This window comes from Urocitellus parryii, chromosome 15 (assembly GCF_045843805.1).
Source record: "Urocitellus parryii isolate mUroPar1 chromosome 15, mUroPar1.hap1, whole genome shotgun sequence".
Lineage (NCBI taxonomy): Eukaryota > Metazoa > Chordata > Mammalia > Rodentia > Sciuridae > Urocitellus > Urocitellus parryii.
This window is the reverse complement of record NC_135545.1, coordinates 16919599-16943198: the sequence shown is the minus strand read 5'-3', so window position 1 is coordinate 16943198 and position 23600 is coordinate 16919599. Positions and strand designations below refer to the sequence as shown.

At 45.8% G+C, this 23600-nt stretch overlaps 1 protein-coding gene across 1 annotated transcript; it reads left to right on the top strand.

Moving 5' to 3' along the window:
• The first annotated feature begins 11502 nt into the window (after nt 1-11502).
• Cd22 (CD22 molecule) lies at nt 11503-22546 on the top strand. The gene is made up of 14 exons (XM_026391271.2): nt 11503-11537; nt 14044-14102; nt 14369-14746; nt 15637-15942; nt 16984-17247; nt 17347-17610; nt 18402-18659; nt 18859-19125; nt 19215-19478; nt 20320-20416; nt 20552-20627; nt 20991-21109; nt 21545-21623; nt 22277-22546. Exons 2-14 carry the CDS (start codon nt 14066-14068, stop codon nt 22406-22408), a joined length of 2541 nt encoding a protein of 846 aa, XP_026247056.2. The 5' UTR covers nt 11503-11537; nt 14044-14065; the 3' UTR covers nt 22409-22546.
• The last annotated feature ends 1054 nt before the right edge of the window (nt 22547-23600 follow it).

Genomic DNA, 23600 nt, shown 5'->3' with positions numbered 1-23600 from the left:
CCATCCAGTTACTGGCAAATGCCATAATTTCATTCTTCTTTATGGCTGAGTAATATTTCGTTGTGCATATGACCACATTTTCTTTATCTATTCATCTGTTGAAGGGCACTTAAGTTGGTTCCATAACTTAGCTATTGTGAGTTGAGCTTTATAAACATTGATGTAGTATGCTAATTTTAAGTCCTCTGCGTATATACTGAGGATGAGCTAACTGGGTCAAATGGTGGTTCCATTTCAATTCAATTGTTTGAAGTATATTAATTGAGTTATGAAAATCACCACAACCAATTTTAGAACATTTTATCACCCCCAAACAATCCCATTCCCATGAACAGCCAACCCCCTCCACTCTCTGCCCTGGGCAACCACTTAGTCTACTTCTTGCTTCTATAGATTTTTCTTTTCTAGGCACTTCATGTAAATGGAGTCATAAGTATGAGGCATTTGTGATTTTCTTCATTTCATGTTTTCAAGGGTCATCATATTGTAGCATCTATTATCAAACCTTCCTCACTTTTTATTGCCAAATAATACTCTGTTGTGTGTATATACCATGTTCCATTTGTTCATTCATCACTTGATGGAAATCTGCATTGTTTCCTCTCTTTGTATTTCATGAATAATATAACAATATTATTATTACAATAATAATAATGTGTTATTTCATGAATAACTCAACTCTTGTTTCTATCTCGGCTATTTGTATACCTAAGAGTATAGCAAGTGTAGAATCCTATATTAATTCAATGCTTAAGCTTTTGAGGAACTGTTGTGAGAATTTTTTTCCCAAAGTGGCTGCATAATTTTTTATGCACACTAGCAATCGAGAAAAGATTTAGCTTGTAGCATTTGATAATGCTACTATTTTTAATTTTAGTTGTTTTAATAGATGTGTCACGGTGATTTCCCATTGTGTTCTTAGTTTGCTTTTCCCCAAAGAATGATGGTGCTGAACATCTTTTTATGTGATCACTTTCTGTCTTTATATTCTCTTTGGTGAAATGTCTTTTCATTTTGCTCATCTAATTGGATCATTTTATTTATGTCATTTTAATGTTTTTTTTTTTTTAAATTTGTTATATATTCCTTCTAGATAGGAGGTCTTTGTCAGATACAAGATTTGCAAACATTTCCTTCCAGAATGTAATTCATCCCTCCTTTTCTTTTCTTTAATATTTATTTTTTAGTTGTAGTTGGACACAATATCTTTATTGTTTTTTAATGTGGTGCTGAGGATCGAACCCAGGGCCTCACACGTGCTAGGTGAGCGCTCTACCGCTGAGCCCCAATCCCAGCCCCAATCCCCTCCTTTTCTTAATGGTGTTCTCCATAGAGTTAAAACTGCTAATTCTGATCAAGTCTAATTAATCAGTTTTTAGGGACCATGATTTTGGTGTCATGTCTAAAAATACTTCATCAAATACTAGTTCCTAAATATTTTCTCCTATATTATTACCTTCCGAAAGTTTTATAGACTCATGTTTTACATGTAAATCTATTGTCCACTTTAAGTTTTGTACAAAGTTTAGGTTGAAGTTCATGTTTTTGCCTATGAATAACCAATTGTTCTGTCACCATTTGTTGAAAAGGCTGTCTCTCTACCTTTGAATTGCTTTTGTCTTTTGTCAAAAATCAGTTGGCCCTACTTGTACGGGGCTATTTTTTGGCTTTCTTGACTGCTCTTTTGATCTGTGTCTATATCTCCACCAATTACACACAGTTTTCGTTACGTATATTAATTCTATAAAAAGCCTTGAAATCGGATAGAATGATTTCCTTTTATTCTTTTTTTTCCAAGAATTTTTTTCTATTCTTGTTCTTTTTTCTTTCCATATGAATTTTAGAATAATCATGAATATATCTATAAAAAGGCTTCCTGGATTTTGAGAGTACTTTTATTAAATCTGTTTCACAGTCTGGGAAGAAATGACATCATTCTTATGCTTAGTCTTCTGATTCATGAACATGGTACATCTCTCCATTTACTTAGATTTTTTATTTTTTTTTTCAGGAAGCAGTATTTTTAGTTTTTAGGGTACACATCCTATATATGTTTTGTTAGATTTATATCTAAGTAATTTTTAACCATTGTAAGTGGAGTTGTGTTTCAAATTTCAGTTTAAACAAGTTCGTTTTAGTATAAAGAAATGCAACTAATTTTTGTGTTGATCTCACTTTCTTCAACTTGCTGAAGTTACTTACTAGTTTTAGAAGGTCCTGGGGGCATAAAGTTCCCAACTCTACTCTCAACCTTCTCTGGCATCACGCCTATTGAGCATAGGGAATGGTCTAGGGGCCTTTTTACAGCCTGGAAAGGGTGCAGGTCTAGGTCCCCACTTTTGCCAGCAGAGATGAGAGGCTGCCCGGGTTGTTTGTGTGTGTGTGTTATTTGGTTGGAGTATGGCACTTACTGGCAGAAAGAATTTTTCTTTTTAGGATGCCTATTTGTTGTTTCTTTGGCTAAAATAGAGTTTTGCTGGAATTTTTTCTCCCCCAGTATCATCTTCTTCAGCATCCAGTCTAGGACATATGAAGAAAAAGAAATATCCAGGGAATTCATAACATATTATCCCTGTGTCCCAAGACCCCTAATCTGTCTGCCTTCTGTCTACCTCTCAGTCTTTATTTCATAATATCAGGGGTTTTAATTGTACTCAGTAGAAGAAATAGGGAAGAACACCATCAGCTCTCTGGGTCCACAGGTTTGGTATCCACAGATTCAGTCAATCATAGATTGAAAATGTAATTAGGACTGAGCAGGTGGTGCAAGCCTGTAATCCCAGCAGCTTGGGAGGCTGAGGTAGGAGGATCACAAATTCAAAGCCAGCCTCATCAAAGGCAAGGTGCTAGTCAACTCAGTGAGACCCTGTCTCTAAATTAAATACAAAATAGGGCTGGGGGTGTGACTCAGTAGTCAAGTACCCCGAGTTCAATCCCTGGTAAGCCTCCACCACCATCAGAAAGAAAGAAAGAAAGAAAGAAAGAAAGAAAGAAAGAAAGAAAGAAAGAAAGAAAGAAAGAAAATGTAATTAGGTTTACCATGATTGCATCTAAAATAAAAATGTATGGACTTTTTTTTCTTGTTATCATTCCTTAAACAATATAGTGCAACAACTATCAACATTGCATTTGCATTTTATCAGGTATTATAAGTGATCTAGAAAGAACTTGAAGTATGCAGAAGGATATGTGTAGGTGATATGCGAATACTATGCCATTATATATGAAGGAATTGAGCAGCTATGGATTTTGGTATGTTAAACCATGACACAAATAAAAGACCACCAACTCCAATTTAAATCAAGTTAAAGCAAGCTTGTCATCCCAACCAGCCGAGACTGTCTCTCCCGAAATCCATGGGTTAGAGAACAGTATCCCAGCTCTCTAGGAGCGCAGTTTTATAGCACAAAAAGTTGCAAAAAGTTGGGTGTCTTGAGAACTTACAGATAACAGGATTTTGTCAAGCATAATACAAAGGTAGGTAGTAGTTTAATGGTCTAAATAGTTCAGCACTTAGGGAGTAAATTTAGATCCCAATATCAGAATTTATGAGGTGCCAATAGGGTTTCAGAGAGGGTTGTTATCTGGTCAGGGAAAACCAGACATGGGTGAGTTCAAGGCATGGGCAGGCATTCCAAGCAAGTTTAGAAATCACAGTAATTTATAGTAAAACAGAAATTAACTTTTCATGACTTTGTGATGAGATGTGTCCCAATCCTAAAATGGAATTAGGCTGGGTTCATCATTCCCCCTTGTCTTATGTGTCCCTTTCAAATCTTTGATGGGGTAGAGGAAGAGCTCTGAAGGTTACATTTTAATTTTAATCCTTCTTGGACTCACCCAAAACTGGCCTCCTTGATCCGACCTGACTAGATTTACCTATCTATATTGACTGTCCATCTATTTCTGGCTTCACTGTTGTAAGGAAAGGGGTGGCGCTTGTTCTGGCTTCTTCGGAGCTGAGAGGGGGCGATGTGGGGTTCAGGTCAGATTGAAGTCTGGTTGGGGAAGAACAGGTTGTAAAGTTCTGTGAGGATGGGTGCTTCTATGAAAGAGAAACAAAAAACATGAATACTGAACAAGTATTGCTGCCTCTGGAACATGTCAGTGAATATCATGAAGACGGCAGAAGTTAATATTTTCTCACCAGGAGGTGTGAAGATTGAGAAGCTGTCCCCATAATAAGGCCAGAGTGGACAAGGCCTTTATATAGGAGTGTAAGTTTTTAACATCTTTAGAATTATCAGGAATGTAAACACAACATTTAACTTTTAATGTTGCAGATGTCCATCCCCATGAGATGTAGTTAAACTACTCAATGTTATCTGATCTTGTAAAATTTTTGCTGGTATGACCTCCATGTCTAGTAGAGAACCCTTTATTTCTGTTACTTAGGGCTGGATAGTCATACTCAAATTAACTAAAAATTTCTGACTCTGTCAGTTCCTCTTGATAGTCTCGTTTGATAGTTATCAGGCATTCCTGCCTGAGAATCTCTCTTTGTAGCCTCCAGTCTTACTTATCTTGGGGGCTAACATAAGTGTATATGTTAAGTTATATTTAACTACTATTATTTATCTTTAAATGCCCAGGAGTGGCTATCTTTTGGTTTTAACTATTTTTGTTAGGTGTTTAGGATGAAGCAAGTCAAACTGACTTTTGTTTCTATCTATTATTAAGAGTCAGCTGAGTTCCCATAGGAGTCACTCTTGTGGGGACTTGAGAGCAATTTCTTAGTTCTGCTAGTGCCATTTTCGCTAGGAGGGATCCAGGTCTTGCAGACCATGTGGCTTCCCTGGGAAGCACCAGGGATGTCTCCCTTCTCCAATAACCCTCCTCTTCATGGCAAGTGCATCGATTGGCTTTCTGTTCTCCAGGGGTCTCATTAATCTCCCTGATCGGGAGGTTATGGGGCCCAAAGTTGCAAAGCTCTTTAGAGAAGTTACCTGTTCCCTGGATTCAGACTGACTCAGAGGGCAAGAGCCAAATATTGGTTCTTGGCCCCTTTTAATTTAACTTTAATTTTTAAGTCTTGATCTTAAACATCTAACAAGTCAGTCTCACCAGTCTTAAATTAAGAATACTGGGCTTTAACTTTAATGTCTATAATCTCACATTAATTGGGGTCTGTAATATCCTATCTGTCCTTTGAGTGAAGGCTTATTATCTTAAATTAACCCAGGTTGTGTGTTCTTGAAGCAATACCTCTGTAAAACATTAACAGGCAACATTTAGACAGTTTATAAGGAAAATACAAAATAAAATTAACCAGAGTAAAAACATATTTAGTTTGTGTAATATCTACCTTGGACTTCGACTGAGTTATATTATAATCCCTATTTGAGATCCTAGTAATCTTAACAACAAAAATCAATCTTTAAATACAACTTTAAATGAACTGAAGTCTGGCCTGCTGTGGAGTCATCTGACAAGTATTGAGGTGGATGAAAAGTATTAAGAGCCTTATCTTAGGTAAGGCAGGGCTCTTTATAAATCTTAAGTAAGCTGTTCTAAAGTTTACATATATTGTTGCTTGAAGTCACATGAATACTAGCTAACACAATATGATATTACATTTAAAACATGAATTATAGAAAGGATGAGAACTTTTAACCTTTTGTGGAAAAGTTGCAAAATGTTTGAGTTCTACAATATTAACCTTTACATACATTAGGCTCTCATTAACTTAAAAATACATTTAAATTGTACCCCAGTAGGGCTGGGGCTGGGGCTCAGTGGTAGAGAGCTTGCCTAGCATGTGTGAGGCATTGGGTTCGATTCTCAGCACCACATATAAATAAATAAAATAAAGGTCCATTGACAGCTAAAAAATATTTAAAATAAATAAATAAATAAATAAATTGTACCCCAGTATAAAAAGTAACATAAAACTTTAGATCTTATTGATAACAGGTCCAGTTATAGAACATTAAATGTTATAAATAAATCTCCAATAAAGTTTATCATCTTTATAAGCCCCAAATTACTATACCACTTTAGTTTGGAGAACACCAGCTTGATATAATGTTCTTTTAAAGTTTCTACCTTAAAAACTTGTATACCTGGAAGATATGAACATATTTAATATATAAATAATAGCAGTAGCACCATAATTACCTTGATATTTTTATATTAATTAAGTTTAGCTCTTAAGGAAACAACATAATATTTTAAAATAACAGTTGTTGTTTAACCATAATTGTATAATCCTTAATTCCTTTAAGATTACTTGCTCAAAAAAAACCCCAATACTTAATAAACACAATGTTATAGGTAATTCAATGTTTTAAGAAATCTTCATTTTTTTAACATATAGATTAAACTTTGGTTTATATCAGTATATTATCATTTGACCTTAAGGAAAAGCTTCAAATAGCCTTGACTAATTGTTTTATATATATATATATATATATATATATATATATACATATATATAATAACAATTATATATATAATATAACCAACTCATATAATTAATTTAATTTTAATTTCTCTTTTCTGTTATCCCCCTTTTTGTTCACAATATGAAACAATCCTTGTAAATTTTTGAGTTTAGACAAATTATTTCATTTAAAAAAAAAAAGAAACACTTTGTTGTTTACATCACTCTTAATTGGAAGAGTGGAAACTTTTGGGCCTTTGCATATTAAAATCTTCAATAAACCTTTGTATATAGAATTACATCTGTTTACAATTTCATGAAAACACAATGTTTAAGTATATAGAATTATGCCTGTTGGGACTTTAAATTTTTAGTAAAACCTTTTTGGTGATGATAAAGCAACTTTTTTGTTCATTTACCAATTCATGAAAACATCAATAATGTTACCCAATGGAATTTAAAGAGTTAAGAGTACTTGATAGTATATTTAACAGTTAGCATTTTAACCTTGTAAATTAATCAGATGTCTAACAAACAAAATTACTGATAAAAATGAGTAATCTCATGTCAAATCTACTTTACTTATTTTTCCAAAATGTCAGAGAAGTATATTGAACAGTATTAGCCATTTTTCTCTGTTGAAGAAAATTTCTAGAACCAAGGAATATTAGACATGTTATAGACATCAATGTTTTATTAATTTTTTTGACCACCTAGAGAGACTTGTGGGTTAAGTCTAATTTTAAAGATATTTATTTTCATCTGTTTACCCAATTTAAATTAAACCATTTTAAATCACGTGAATTAAAGGTATTTGGATTCATTTTTTTTCTAAATTTTATGAGCGCTCCTTATATATCTACCAATTTTCCTATCATGTACATGATATATGGACATATGCACATATAGACATACAACATATAACAGAAGTGTGCACACATAACACAATAGCAAAGGCCTTGTAGCTTTTTTCAGGTGAAATCTCCATTGCATTGTTTAAAAACTCCAAACTCCATAGCTAAATAAAAAATAGAGCTGATTAGAAAAACATTAACCAAGTCTGTGGGATCAAAATTATGAGCTCAAAACTTATACAGAATCTAAGAAAAAGCAAGAATCCTGGAAAAAAATGACCAGCCAGTAATTAGTAAAGTATCATACAATTTACTTTTTGGTTTAGTCTAATATAAGTTCAGGTAAAGGGCACTTTTACTCTCCTGTTTTAGGGTCCGAGACTGGTCTCTTAGTGCGCCTCCATTTGCATTTCAATGTGAGTCCTGGCTTAGGTCAGGAAGGAGCTGGGAAAACTGTTATTCTGAGCAGAAACCTCAAGCCTCTAAGGCATTTTAACCATTTTTTCCTAGTTGGTGGTTGGACAGGTTTGGATATCTAAAATCATGATACCTTACTTCCTATTGACTTTGGGAACAAAGCTATGATGTTAAGTTCCTTACTAAGAGGAACTAAGCCATTTGCTGTTGACATGTCCACTTCCTTGTGTGGCTATTCCTAGGTTTTGTCTTCCTCTCTCAGTGACAAACAGGATAAATCTTGCTCCAAAGCCTGCTCCTAACTCACGGGAAGTAAACCTTTTGGTAATAGGCTGTTCGGCTATTTTTAAGAGATCTAAGGTAAGAGGTTGAGAACAGAAAAGCTGGCACTTCTATTCGAGGGGAAATGACTTCTGGCCCCCTACGGAGAAGCAGGAGAAGCGTACCTGGGGCATTTGAGGTTAAAGTTTGGCTGAGGTTACCTCCACACATCTAAGGCAGATCAGAACTTGGACTCTGTGTGGTCACGACCACTGCTCTCTGGGCCTGGACAGAAAAGTAGGAAACAGCTTCAGAAGGCAGAGCCCAACACTCCTGCTCTGTATAGACGGTGACTGAGAGCTACCTAGGCTGGGATACCTTTGTCCTGAATTTCCAAGAGTTGGGGCTGCATTAGCTGCATTTAAGTAGCCATCGGGTGCTCATATCATCCTCCAGAAAGAAAGAAAGAGGCGGAGAGGATAAAGAGGAGCTGAATTATGGTTGGGGGAGGATCCTCCTGAGAGTCCTGCTGTGCTCATGAATTAGAGGCAGCACCTTTGCATCCAACTCAGCTTTTGACTGTTAAGACTCCTTATTAATTACTTGATCTCTGACAAACCAACTTTTAACTGCAAGAATGTACCATGCTTCAAAAACCCATTCAGATACCAGATTGTTACAGTAAAACCTCATCTTCTTAGACACATTTACATCTATAAGTAGCCCATTCAGCCAAGATTATTCCCAAGAAACAATCTATAATATTAACACATCAGTGCCCATGTCTTAAAGGGCCAGAAATAGATATAAAGACAATGACAGACAGACAGAAAGGAGCTCCAAACTATGGCTGACAGACAGGAGCCTTTAAAACAGACCAGATAAGGGAAAAATCTCCCCAAGTTTCCAACTCCCATTTACCATGACTCCCACACCAGTGGCACCACAGATGTTCCCACGAGTGGACCACAAAGGGGGAACCAGAAGTGTAAAACCAAGGGTCTCAGTGTGGCAACTTGACTGCATTCAGTTTCCTTTTTTTAAAAAGTACACAGAGATGGAGCAATCCTCACAGTGCAGGGAAGGAAGGCAGGGGTTCCCCCAAGCAACAGGGGCTTCGGCAGCTGCTGGGAGTCCCTCAGTCCCTCCTTTTACCCACAGGAATAGCTCCTCTGGTTCAGAATGACCCCAGGCTCGCTCGCATGTCTCCTAACTTTCCAGGAGTCAGCTCTCAAAAAGCTCATCTTTCATCCTTGGCATGCAGCTGCTTGGAGTGCTAGGCTTCCCCAAGAAAGCAGAGTGGGGGCTCCTCTGGAATCCCACCTGGGGTGTCAAAATCTTTAATTGCAAGTTTGGTTCCTGTCCTCAAAGCCAACCAATGCCAATTTCATAATGAGGAGAGGGTTCTGAGAAAAGGGAAAAGGTGGTTTATTGCTTTGCTAACAAAGGAGAAACACGGGGGGAATCCGTCCCAAAGGTTGTGACGCTCTTGATCTGGAGGAACAAGGGGTTTTAAAGGAATTTTTCAAGAGTTAATTTTGGTAGGGGTTCCCAGGGTGCCCTGATGGCAGGTTAATTTGGGAGATATTCATTTCCCTCTGTAGTGGGTGTACTCAAGGCAGCCAACTAGAGGAAGAAAACATTGTTTCCCTAATCCCACTTAACTAAGGGGGGTGAAGTTTACCAAAGTTCCTTAAAACACAGCTCAAAGGGGCGTCGGGCTCACTTGCCTTATTACCCATTTTGATGTTCAATTGTCTTAAGTTTCTACTAGAGAAGACACACAACAAAAAGGCAGAAAAAACATGGAGAACACAGAACAAGACACAAGAAAACAAGAACCAGGCGCCAAAACCTAGGGAGCAGGGGCAACATCTTGCTAATGTTCCCAGACAGGAGTGTGTGCGTACCCCATCAGGTACCTCACTGTCCTTCGGGAGGAATTCCTTACCGAACCAGTACCAGAGCGACACTTTGCTACTGTCCTGGACAGGAGTGTATGTGCCTGGCCAGGCTCCTCTCTGTCCCCAGAAGAGATCTCTCTTAACCGGATACCGGATGTTATAAGGGTGCCACTTACCTTTGGAGGCCTCCTCCACCAAATGCTTGCTAAGTGTTTTAGGGCTGCAGTTCACTCCAGCAATCTGATAAACCGGAGTCACACCCCAGGGCCTTGGAATATCTCAAGGTGCGCACTCCCCAGAGCGGCTCTCCAGCCTGGAGTCCCAGAGCGAAGGTCCGGCTTCAGAATTTTTGGTGGTCTGATCTCACTCAGGCCTCCAAATGTTAAACCACGACACAAAGAGCAGACCACTAACTCCAATTTTAAATCAAATTAAATCAAGCTTGTAATTCCAACCAGCTGGGACTGTCTCTCCCAAAATCCATGGGTTAGAGAACAGTACCCCAGCTCTCTAGGGGCGCAGTTTTATAGCACAAAAAGTTGCAAAAAGTGGGGAGGGTTGTCTTGAGAACTTACAGATAACAGGATTTTGACAAGCATAATACAAAGGCAGGTAGTAGGTCTAAATGGTTCAGCACTTAGGGAATATATTTAGAGCCCAACATTAGAAAATTCTGAGTTGCCACTAAGGTTTCAGAGAGGGTTATTATCTGGTCAGGGAAAGCCAGAATTTATGAGGCACCATTAGGGTTTCAGAGAGGTTGGTATCTGGTCAGACCAGGCAAGGGTGAGTTCAAGGCACGGGCAGGCATTCCAAGCAAGTTTAGAAATCGCAATAATTTATAGTAAAACAGAAATTAACTTTTCATGACTTTGTGACGAGATGGCTCCCAATCTTAAGACGGAATTAGGCTGGGTTCATCAGGTCTCTGAGGGGTTCCGGAGCCAATCGCCCTCAGATTCTAAGGGACAACTATCCTCCTACTCCATCTTTCAAAAATAGCACTACTTTTTGAAGAAGTTGTTTTTTACTCTTTCAGTTTCCATTCCTCTGGCCAGTGGCCCTTAACGCACAGTGGTGTCAAAGTGAAGACTTCTCAGAAGCCTCTTGAATCATCTGTAGGATTTGCATAGTTTTGGCTGCTATCTTGTTCTGCTCCTGAGATACTCAAAAACAAGAAACTTGATAAAAGTGGTGAGGTTTCAGTACTGAGACTTTCCCACTCGGCGACACTTCATGCGAGATCGCCTTTTCCTTCCTGATGGCGACGCGCTCCTCCCTCCACCCTGGGGATTCAGAAGCAGATTTCCCGTGTCACTGAGCAGATTTCCCGCCATTTCTGTCCAGAATGGAAGGTCATGGGAATGACTGTAACCAGACAGTGTCCCCAAACTACAAATACCTTTAAGCACAAGGATGTGAAGAGTGGTAGAGGAACCAGCTTGGAAATTTGACACAGAAAACCCGTCCACTGACCCTAAGACCCGACCGTAGAGATGGACGTGCCCCTTTTCAATCTGACCCCAGGCCCACCTTCCTTCCACTGTTTCTTTTCCCTACTCTCCACATCATGATGCCTCTTGGTCACCCTCAGAGTCATGAGAGGCAGGAGGTGTGGCCAAGGAGAGTGAAAATCAATCGTTGGAGACTTCAGTGTACTTCCTGTTTCACTTGCAGAAGTTGCCAGGGTCTCTGAGGAGGGAAGACACGAGGAGACAGGTAAAAGCCTCATTTTGTTTTTTCTTTTTCTTCTTCTTTTTTTTTTTTTTTTTTTGCTTCAAAGCAAGTATGGAGAGGCTACTATGTGTTGGGCACAATTCCCAGAGCTGGGAATGGGGGGGGGGGCCTCCTTTCCTCTTTCTTGCTTGCATGGCAACAGGTTGTAGACAGACCCTGCGTTTGAGCTCTCCCTGGCCAGGTCTGGTGAGTCTTCTGAGATTGGAACGGGTCCCTGGATGCTCAGGAGGGAATGATGGAGTTGGAAAGCTGGCTCAGAGGTCCCACAAAGCCCTAATCTGGCCCTTATTGAGCAGGCAGCTCTGGACAGGTGCCTTTTGAACCTAATGACATGTTTCCACACACCTGCCCCTTTAGCCTTACAGTTCTTATAGGGCTGGGGTCTCTCTTCCTTTTTTTTTTTTTTTTTTGTTCTAGGGATGGAACCCAGGGGTGGTTAACCACTGAGCCACATCCCCAGCCCTTTTTATGTTTCATTTTGAGACAGGATCTTGCTAAGTTGCTCAGGACCTCAATAAGTTGCTGAGGCTGGCCTTGAACTTTCGATCCTCCTGCCATAGCCTCCCAAGCTGCTGGGATTATAGACATATGCTACCACACCTGGCCTGCGTCCCCATTTCTTATGCTTCAGAGACTGTCGGGAGATCCTTAGGTGGGCACACATTGTGTCCCTTTCCCACTCAGCCAGGACCTGATAGAACATGACTAGTGGGTGCCGCCAGAGGGGTACAATGGCCCAGCCCCTGTTGTCACCTAAGGGGAACTCAAAGTTATCTCTCAGAAAATGGCCCTGTGACTTTGTGAAGCTTTTGGTGGAAAAGGTAAAATGATCCCGTGGCCAAAGAAGTGTAGGTAATATATTATACTCTGGCCCCCATGTCTGGAGATTGCTGATGTATATAGAGCTTATTAAAAGATTCAGAATGTTCTACAGTAAAGAATCTTACTTAATTTTTTAAGCTCAGCTTTTCCCAAGTGGCTGACTTTGAAGACTTTTTTTTTTTTTTGTATAAAACATTGCTAACGCCTGCAGAACTGAGGTCAGCTTTGCCTGGGAGGATCTGATCTGGCTTCCATCCCCTCACCCCTAATCCATGCCCAGGCCAGGCCAACCCCGACACCTGGGGACAGTGCACCTCCTGCCTTCAGCAACAGCCTAGCTTTCCCCTGTCACCAGTCACCCAATACCCCAGAGCCTGTACCCTGCAGCCTGGAGAGATCAACAGCCAGAGAGCCGGCCACTGATGCGATATATTGTGTGGGAAGTGTTGGTGGGGCTGGTGGAAGGGGCCAGGGTCTGTGGTGACACCGGAGACACACTCGGTTGACACATCCTGCTGGCTCTCTGGGGACCAGAACAGAGTTCATAACCATATAAATAGGGACTTCAATTTAACTCTGTGTAAAAATGTAGAATGGTTGAGGGTAAGGTTATTGCACAGGGAGGGAGAGAGGGAAGAAAGAGAGAGAGAGAGAGAGAGAGAGAATGAATATCAGTTGCCAATTGGTGGCATTGGGCTACCTCCAGCCCACAGATAAGTTTTGTTTGACCAGCCCTGTGTACTGGACTTTTTGTTGTTGTTATTGTTCTGTTTTGTTTTGTTTTGTTTACCAGGAATTGAATTGTACCACTGAACCACACCCCAGCTCTTTTTATTTTTTATTTTGAGACAGGATCTCACTGAGTTGCTCAGGGCCTTGCTAAGTTTGCTAAGGCTGGCTTTGAGCTCACGATTCTCCTGCCTCAGCCTCCTGAGTTGCTAGAATTATAGCACAAAGGCCCCGGAACCTGTGTATTGTTTTTAAAGCGGGACATTTAAATGTGCAAATGTGTCTTCTTCCTTCTCCTGAAACATTGGAAGGTCAGACAGTGCTGGGATGCTGATTCCCACTAGACAACAGTCGGCTGGATTGAGAGCCGTCATCTTTAGACAAGATATGACCTTTGCCCTCACTTGATTGACTGATGTTTCCTACTCAGCCCTGGGACGCATGAGCAGGTCTCCTCCCGAGACCTTCCAGCTCTCTGTAAATATTCTCCTTGGCTTTTGAACTTCATTATTGGTTTTGGAATGACTATTTTTTTCCTGGTCTTTCAAATCAAAATATGTCTTCCCCCTGTGCAAGGTCCTGCACCAGTAGTCCCCAAGAGAGCTCCCCATTACCTGGGAGCCTGGCTTTCAAGATGCCTAGGGATCTGCTCTATTCTGAGCCTGAGAACTGGGCAGGAATTTTAGAAAAGCATAGATGGATGAATGAACGGATGAAGGGAGAGAGGGAGGGAGAAGGAAGAAGGAGGGAAGGAAGCTCTTGGGCTGAGGGAGAAGCACAGCATACCCAGAAAAGACTCCATGAGCATCCAAGTCCCACATCCCCACAATGCAACCAGACGTGGCCCCCAGGATCAGGAGCAAGGGGTCAGAGCTCGGTGTGGATGGGCCAGAAGTGGGTGACCAGATGGCTCAAAGACACACTCTTCCCAACTCAGGCTCCAGCCCAGACACGACATCATGCATCTCCTCGGTCCCTATCTCTTCCTGCTTCTGGGTAAGGCTGTGGCCCAGGCGGGTACCTGGATTCTGGGATGTCAGCCAGTGGGCACTGGAGAAAGAGGACAGATGTGGGTCAGAGAAGAGGAAATGTGGGGTGGGCGGGCAGGCAGGGTGTACACACAGAGAGAGAAGCTTCCCTCTCTTGGTCTTGCTCCTCTGGGGTCTCCCCATGTCTCCCTCTAGCTTCAGAGAGAACTCTGTTCCTTCAAAAGCTCTCCGTAGCCCTAAATAATGCTTTCTGATCACTGTCATGGGTTTCAGAATATTTGGCTTTCTCTAATCCAAATCCGTGGATCTTCAAACACCCCGACACCTTCTATGCCTGGGAAGGGGCCTGCGTCTGGATTCCCTGCACCTACCAAATCCCAAAGGCGGATGCGCGAGTGGACAGGCTTGTCGTGTTCCACAATCCTGAGTACAACGTAACCGCCAAACGCTACGTGGGGACTGTCCTCTATAATAACACAGTGGACTGGAAGTTCCCTTCTCAGCAGGGAAGGGTACGGTTCCTGGGAGACTCAAAAAGCAACTGCACCCTGAGCATCGAGTCATTGTATGTCAATGACAGCGGCCGGCTGGGGCTGAGGATGATGACAAAGGACGACAAATGGATGGACCATGTAAACCTCAGCATCTCTAGTAAGGCCTTGGGGGATGGCGTCTGCTTACCTCAGAATAAGGAGGGGGGCTAGACAGAATCAACCACTGGGACAGGAGTCACAGACTGAGTTCCCTGCAGAGGTCAGGCAAAGGGATGCCCTAGCTATGTGATGGGGCAGCGTCAGATGGGCCAACTGCAGCGTGAGCACTTGTCCCTGCCCCTCCGCCCCCGCCCATTCTAGCCATCTGGGTTCCAGGTAGCTGGAGCTTCTGGTCTTTGATGGAGAGATGAATTTTCAAATGAAAACTCCCCTTGTGTTAATGTTGGGGACCAATTCTAATTAACCTCTCAAGGCCGGATGACACGCGGGCAGGGTGTGGATGTGACCCATCAAACGCAGCAAGGGACCTCTGCCCTGGCGAGAGTGGTCATGTCATGCCTGTTTCTTTGGTGGTCGGTTCTAAGCAGCCGTGTGTGTAGGGGGCGAGCTGTCACTCAGACAGGGCTGTCTGAAGGGTGGTCCCGCTGGGGAGGGGCTCCCTGTACACACGCTCACCTACTAAAAGGACGCGGTGCCTGGGTGCCTCCCATATTGAAGCCATTGAACAAATAGAAAGGTGTCACCAAAGCTAAGAAATACACATTGAACTAAACTTGTACAGTTCACCTAGCGGTGGAGAGAGTCATGAACTTGAAAGCCATTTAGAAAGCAAACATCAGCAAGTCAGAGAGAAAGAAATGGGAAATACGTCCCCAGAGAGGCTCAAGGTCCCCAGGGAACGACAGAGAGGATCTCAACTGAGCCAAGAGGTAGCTGATAAGGATTCCTGCCCAGGTTCTTTGGAACGGGACCTCTAAATACAGGTGTAAAAGACTGGGATGGAATCCAGGTCCCCAGGCCTCTAGAACTGTCCCCACTCTTTTGCAGAATCTCCTTTTCCACCTCGCATCCAGATCCCTCCAGAACTTCAGGAGTCCCAGACTGTCACTGTGACCTGCTTGTTGAACTTCACCTGCTTTGGATATGACATTGAACTGCGGTGGGTCCTGGAGGGGCTCCCCTTCACCCCTGCTTCCTCCACCATCTCCTCCTCACCTACCACCCAGAATGTCTCTACCAAGAGCCAGATCGACTGGAAACCGGAGTGGACTCACCACGGGAAGAACTTGACCTGCCAGGTGTGGCATTCTGCCCAAGTGCTCTCTGAGGAGACGGTGCAGCTGAACGTGAAGCGTGAGTCCCCCCCACACACCATGTTCCCACGGGAGTGACGCAGTCCTTGCCACCTTCTCCCTAATGCCCCATCGAGCCCCCGAAGGGTAAGAGGAGCCTTACCTTACAGAAGGATGCACAATCCATCTGCTGCCCGTCACCTGCAGCGTGGCATTGCCCGGCCTCTCTCCCCCCACTCCCCTCTCAGCCCTGGAATTTCGGGACACAGATTCATTTCAGCCTCCGCTTTGGCCTAACAGAAATAAAACAATCCATCCTCGCCGTGGTGTGGGATCATCTGGTTGGGTCTCTCTTTCACCCCTTGTGGGAATTCTTTTCATATCATTATTTTGTGCCTGATTCATTCATTCATTCAATAAATATTCACTGCACGTCTACCAGGTGCCGGGTCCTACAGTGGCCGCCAGCTGGAAGGGTGGATATAGCAGGGAGCCCAGTTCTTGCCCACATGAGGCTGGCCTTGCAGTGGGACAGGCAGACGAGAAATAGATGAACAAAGAAACACAGAACCTAGTTGTAGGAGTAGTATGTGTCTTAAGAAAAAAATAAATAAAGCAGGGTTAGGATTGGGGGGTGACGGGATGGAGGGGGACTTCTCTGAAGAAGGTGAATGTGTAGGGTGACCTTGAATGGAGAGAGAGACTGGGGCAGGTAAAGGGGGTTCCAGGGAGAGGAAAGAACAGGTACAAAAGCCGCGGGGTGAGACCCCAGTGTGTGTGTGATGAGGCCCAGGGCCTGAGAGGTTGGACTTCACAGCATTCGAGGGCCACCTGGCAGGAGAGGACTCTAGGTCTCCTGCACTGTGGAACATGTTTGGGGTTTGATTCTAAGTGTGGAATCCACCGATGGCTTCAAGCAGGCACTGACAAGCTCTGAATGACAGTTAGGAATCCTGGCAGATGCAGGTGGGGACCAGGGAGTAGAGGACATGTGGAGAAGGGGGAAGGAGAATGGAGTGAGGAGGCTTTGACAGTCCCCTGGGTCCACAAGGGAACTACACATGTCCCAGTCCCCTCCCCAATCACCCCTCTGTTCCTCCAGACACCCCGAAGTTGGAGATCAAGGTCTTTCCCAATGAAACCACTGTAATGGAAGGGGCGTCCGTGACCATGACGTGCCAGGTCACCAGCAGCAACCCAGAGCATGGCACTGTATCCTGGCTCAAGGACGGGACCCACCTGGGGGAGAAGAATCTCTGGCTAACTCTGTCCTCAGTGACCAAGGACAGTGGTGGGAAGTACCGCTGTCAGACCTCCAATGACATAGGCTTAGGAATGTCGGAAGAAGTGGCCCTCAATGTGCTGTGTGAGCCTCCGCGGAGCTGAGGGTGGAGGTGACAGTGGCTGCTTGCTCATGTCACAGGGTTCCCCTCACCTCTCGCCTCACCTCTGCCCCTTCTTCCAGATCCCCCGACAGTTTCCAAGGTTTACATCCACCAGACACCTGCTAAGGAGGGACAGTCAGTAGAGCTGGTTTGCACGTCCCCGGCCAACCCTCCTCCAACAAATTATACCTGGTATCACAATGGGAAGGAGGTGCCAGGAGTGACAGAAGAGAAATACTGGATCACCCAGGTCCTTACTGGGCATGCAGGGCATTACGCCTGCGTGGCAGAGAACAGGCTTGGTTCTGGACAGGTTGGCCAGGAAGCCGAGCTGGACGTCCAATGTGAGCAGTCACGGAGCCTCTGGTTCTTGGGAGAGAAGAGGAAAGTAGGGGGAGGAGGAAGACAGAGGGGGCAGAGGGGGTCCCCGGGTCCTAGAATGGAGAACAGGCAGAAGCCAGGCTCTTCCGACACAAGTTTGTCAGGGATCACAATTGTGTTCCCAGCATCTACCTAGCCCAAGGCCTGAGTCTTGGCAGGTGCTCAGATGTTTGTTGAATGAATGCATAACCGATGCTGGGCTCCATCAGGAACAGAGAGACTTGGCGCCAGGCAGCAGCTCGGTCCCAGAAAAGGTCCTGAAAGTTTCAAGAACTGGAGCAAGTGTCTCATTACCTCTCCATCGGTAGAACTTCTTTTACCTCTTTTCTAAGGGTTGCACTGGAGAAGTTGAGTCACTGAGATCATGAGATCTGTGGGCCCTGAAATGTCCCATGATGGGTAGGGATCCCCAAACTCTAGGCAGGCCGGATATGCAATAACAGCGGCATCCCTGGCATTGATGGGTGGCTTACTGAGCACTGCTCTAAGGCGTCCTCTTAGCTCATCCTTGAGAGAATTCTGCAAGGTGTGATCCTCTCAGGACCCCATTGGACAGGAGGGGCACACCGAGGCCTGCAGCCGCAGCCACACAACTTTCTGTGGCAGGATCAAATAGACACAGGTGCAACAGAGAAGCAGGGATTTCCCCCCACGGAGCAGCTGTGTGAATACAGGGGCAGGTGGGTCGGGGGTTCAGTCAGGAAGAGGCATATGGCTTGGCCTTCCTTTATTCACCTCTCTGGTCTACTCCCAGATGCCCCCAAGGGGGTAACCACTGTGATTGAGAGCCCCACACGGATTCGCGAAGGAGACAGCGTGACCCTGCGCTGTAGGTACAACTCCAGTAACCCAACAGTTACCCGGTTTGTGTGGAGCCTTCAAGGCTTGTGGAATGAGCCATCCCACGAGGTGATGAAGATTCAGAACGTTGCCTGGGACACCCCACCCATCTCCTGTTCTGCCTGTAACCAGTGGTGTTCGCCAGCTTCTCCCATCGACCTGGATGTCCAGTGTGAGTGACAGGTGGGGGGACCCGGGAGGTGGCCCCACGGGATCTGGGATGGAAGGGCGAGGAGGTGGGACCTGGGTCACAGTCTTCAACAGAGAATTGAGGGGTGGGAGATAGGCCTTGAGACCAAGGGGACGGGAAGTAGTGGAGACAACAGAGGGAGAAGAGATCTGAGAGGTCAGCATGAGCCCTGGCCCTGCAGATGCTCCCAAGGAGGTGAAGGTCCTGCAGATCAGTTCCCTGTCAGAGATTCATGCTGGGAACCAGGTCCGACTTCAATGCCACTTCTCAAAGAGCCACCCGGAAGAAGTCCACTTCTTCTGGAAGAAAAACGGAAGTCTTCTGGAAGCAAAAGGAAGAGAACTGAACTTTGACTCCGTCTCCCCGGAAGATGCTGGAAATTACAGCTGCTTGGTCAAAAACTCCATAGGACAGTCAGCATCTGAGGCCTGGAGGCTGCAAGTGCTATGTGAGTGGCTGGCGCTGGAGGCTGAGAGTGGAGACCAGCAGAGACCCAGAGACCAGCTGCCTGGACCCTGACTTGTTTCCCCCTTTCAGATGCACCTCGGAGGCTGTGGGTGTCCATTACCCCGGGAGACAGAGTGATGGAAGGGAGAAAGGCAGCCCTGACATGTGAGAGCGATGCCAACCCTCCCATCTCACAGTACACCTGGTTTGACTGGAATAACCAAGACCTCCAGCATTCTGGCCAGACGCTGAGCTTGGATCCTGTGAAGGTCGAGCACTCGGGCTCCTACTGGTGCAAGGGGGTCAACCAGCTGGGCGAGGGCGAGTCACCCCCCAGCACCCTCACCATCTACTGTAAGGCCCCTTTCTGTTTCTTCTCAGGCTCCTTTCTGGTGCTGACTGCGCTTGAAGCTCCTCCCACCCACTAAGCCTTTGCTGCTAGATCACAGTCTTTACAGTCCGCTTCCTCCCTCCCAGTTCCTGCCCAGCGCAGCCCAGCTACACTCCCTGCTCCATAGCTTCCTGCTGCCACCGCTGGAGCAATCGCCTTGTCCTGCTTCACAGGAGCCTCTCCATCTACCTCCCCTTCTGGACAGGGAATCCTCTGTCCAGGATTCCCTCAGGCTGCACCTATCTTCCAGGCTTCGTGAGCTCCTGCCTGGTCCCTCTCTCAGGAAACGTAACTGGCGCGTTGCATAGAAACGCCATGCCCTGGGTCTCCACTTTTTCGGACAACTTGAGACTTGCCTCTTTTTCTAAGGGTGGCACTGTGTCCCCTGAATGGATGCTGCCCATTTAGTTTCCCCAGCCCCCTCTTCAAGGCTGAGCAGGTAGACCCTTGTTTTGGATAGGCACAAGACACAAATGCCTAGGTGGAATTGCTGAGTCGAAGAACCAGTGTGTTTTAAGGGCTGATAGTGTGTCCAAAACGCCTGGAAAGTTGTACTTGTTTAGAAGGTTGAGGATGCTGCACTCTGTGAGGGCCAGGCCTGCAGAAAACTCCTGCTTGGGAGAAAGACAGCGCTTTCCTCCTAACCAGAGATCCTTCTCCTAACCAAGGGCCCTTCTCCATCTTTCTTGCCTCACTCTCCCATGCACAGAGGAGATGTGCTGGGAAGAAAAACGGGGGCTGGATGCAGAGATAAGTCAAGGATGCTGGAGTGCAGAGCGAACCTGTGACTTTTTTCTCTACTAGATAGCCCGGAGACCATCGGCAGGCGAACGACCATGGGAATTGGCATCTGCCTGGCCATCCTCATCCTGGTCATCGGGGGGGTGAAGCTTCAGCAAAAGTGAGCTCTTCCTGCTGCCCCCTCCCCTGGCTCATCCCATTTCCAGTTACTCAGTCCCAAAGCCTCCAGTCTCCTGAATCCACAGGGTCCTGTTCTCATTCCCTGACCCCCACCAAGTCCGTCTCTTCTCCTTAGCTGGAAGAGGACCCGGAGCCAACAGGGGCCTCAGGAAAATTCCAATGGTCGGAGCTTCTTTGTGAGGAATAAAAAGGTAGGATGGGAGGAAGATCAAATGCAGGGCAGCCCTTAAAATGGAGTGAGGAACCGAGGTGAAGAGCTAAAGAAAAGTGATCAAAAGTCCTCTGGGGCCGGGCGTGGTGGTGCACACCTGTAATCCCAGTGGCTCAGGAGGCTGAGGCAGGAGGATCAAAGCCAGCCTCAGCAAAATCGAGCACTAAGCAACTCAGCGAGACCCTGTCTCTAAATAAAATACAAAACAGGGCTGGGGATATGGCTCTGTGGCCGAGTGCTGCTCAGTTCAATCCCTGGTACCAAAATAATGTCCTCTGTGGGGTCAGAGGCTGGGGGAGGGTGGGGAGAGAGACTCAGAACTGCAATCCTGTTTCTCTCCCAGGTTAGAAGGACCCTTCTCTCTGAAGGGCCCCACTCCCTGGGATGCTACAATCCGATGATGGAAGACAGCATTAATTATGCTACTCTGCGCTTTCCGGAGACTGACACACCGGGAACTGGGTACTGAGGGTACAGGACGGGTGGGTCCTGCAGCCTGGGAGGGATGTAGGGGGGAAATAGTGGACTAGCTCTGTGTCAGGCACCTCCTGACACCATCTACCTATTACCTCATTCCTGTTCTATAACGACCTCTGTTAAGTAACAGGCCCCACAACGGAACCTGTTTCTACAAGCCAAGAGCATGTGTGCCCAGAGCCAACCTTTGTCACGGAGGCTAAGGCGCGGTGACTCATACACATGCATGCTCATTCATCCGGCACACATTTTTTTATTAGCCCCTACTGTGTGCATGGGGCTCGTGGAAGACAGCGAGTTTGTGTTTTCCAAAAAGGGCTGAGGTTGGGGTGCTGCTGGGGGGACTCAGGGAGTCGGGAGAAGGAAGAGAGTTCACAGGAAGCACTTCACTGATGGCTCTCCATCTGTTCTCCCTCTCAGAGGTACAGGCCCCTCAGAAGCACAAGGACCTCTGCCAAATAATGAAGACACTTACTCAGTGGTGCAGAAGTGTCATGTGGTAAGAGGCCAAGGCTGAGAAGGTTGGGGGGCCTGGGTCCTGGTCTCAGCTGGGAGCCCCACAGGGGAAGGACTTGGGTGGATGTCAGTGTGGCTAAAGCTAGATGTGGGCTGGGGGAGGTTTGTGGCCTTACTCTGTTTTCTGTTGCGATCACTCAATACCCGAGACAGGGAAATTTATAAAGGAAAAGGATTTATTTTGGTTCATGGTTCTGGAGATCCAAGGTCAAGGGACGACATCTGGTGAGCGCCATCTTGCTAATGGAGATTCTCCGCAGAGTTCTGAGGTGGCACCAGGCATTGCTCAGCAAGGGGGGGGGTGTGTGCCAGAGAGAACTCAATTTTATGACAAAGCCACTCTCTCCGTCACCCATCAACCCATTAATCCAATCACCTCTCAAAGGTCACACCTCCACACACCATTAGCATAGGAATCTGGGGATTGAATTTCCCATGCAATCTGGGGGACACATGGGCGGAGCCAGGGTAGGGACCTCTGTGTCCAAAGGCCAAAACAGCCAGTTTCTGGGCAAGGGGACTCTTGTGTGGGCTTTTAGACCTCCCTCCCCGAGTGGAACAAGGGCAAAGGCGGGGAGGTGGAGGGAGGCTGGCCCCCATCGCAAGGCCAGGCTCACCCCCGTGTGGCTTTCCCAGGGCGACTACGAGAACGTGGCTCCAAATCTTCCAGAGGATGACGGGATTCATTACTCGGAGCTCGTTCATTTTGGGACTGGGGAGCGGCCTCGGGCACCAGAAGATGTGGACTATGTGACCCTCAAGCACTGACAGCAGGACACAGGCTGTGTTGGATGTGCCCAGAGCCAATGCGGCCAAGGAAACCCCAGGGTGTCCCCAGCTGCAGCTGTTCAGCTGCTAAGTCACAGGACCTTTTTATCTCCCTGCGTGCACGCGCGCGCGCGCACACACACACACACACACACACACACACAATCACTGAGGAGAACCTGTGTCTGTCTGGTTCAGAGCCATTTTCCTTCCCAGGACTGGTAACCCTGACCCTCCTGATCCTTTTCCATTCTCCTTTCCACCCGGGAAATTCACCTATGCACCCGTCCAGGATGGCACAGCCCCCTGTGTCCCCCACTGGAGACACTGCCACCATCCATCCCCTCCTGAGCCCTCCCCTACTGCCCTGGCATTGATTTGACACTGTTTTGTCTTCCCTGTCCCTTGGACCTCCCCACCCCCACTGCCACCCACTAATCCTATGCTCACTTTCTGCTCCTGGGGAAATCCCAGGGAAGGGCAGAAATGAGGTAGACAGAGGCATGGTCCCCAGCTGGCTTCTCCTCTAGAAACTGTCTACAAGCCAGCTAAGCCTTCCGTGGAGGACTGTGCCGTGACAGCCCCTGCCCTCGGGGTCTCGTGGACTGCGCAGATGCACTGAGAAGAACAAAGATCATGTACAGAGTTGCACAATAAAAATGGCACAGAGGCCACTTCCAGGAGCCAGTGAGCTCTTTCCCATATGTGGAGTCAGAGTGGGGACGGGGAGCTGGGGATGGCATTGTGGGGTGTAGGGGGAAGGAAAAGAGTCACAGTTATCTCATGATCAAATCAGGGTCCCGTTGTCTGGCTGGGAGAAGCACACCGGCTTTTCAGTTGGGCGAACTTGAGCTTGACTCTGATTCTTCTGCTTCACCAGTTGAGTGATCTTGGGCAGAGTGCACCAACCTGCCTGCAGCTCAGTTTCTGCATCCGTAAAAGGAGGATGTCACTCCATACCATGCAGGTGGCTCATGGCAGGAAGTGAAGTCTGACCTTCAATACGCCTGAGTCACTTTATAGGAGGCCTAGCAGAGAGGCCGGAGGTCCTTCATTGAACCCAGGCACACTTTACCACTGAGCCACATCCTCAGCCCTTTTTACTTTATTTTTTATTTTGAGACAGGGTCTTCCTAAGTTGCCTAGGGCCTCACCAAGTTGCTGAGGCTGGCTTTGAACTTGCAATCCTCCT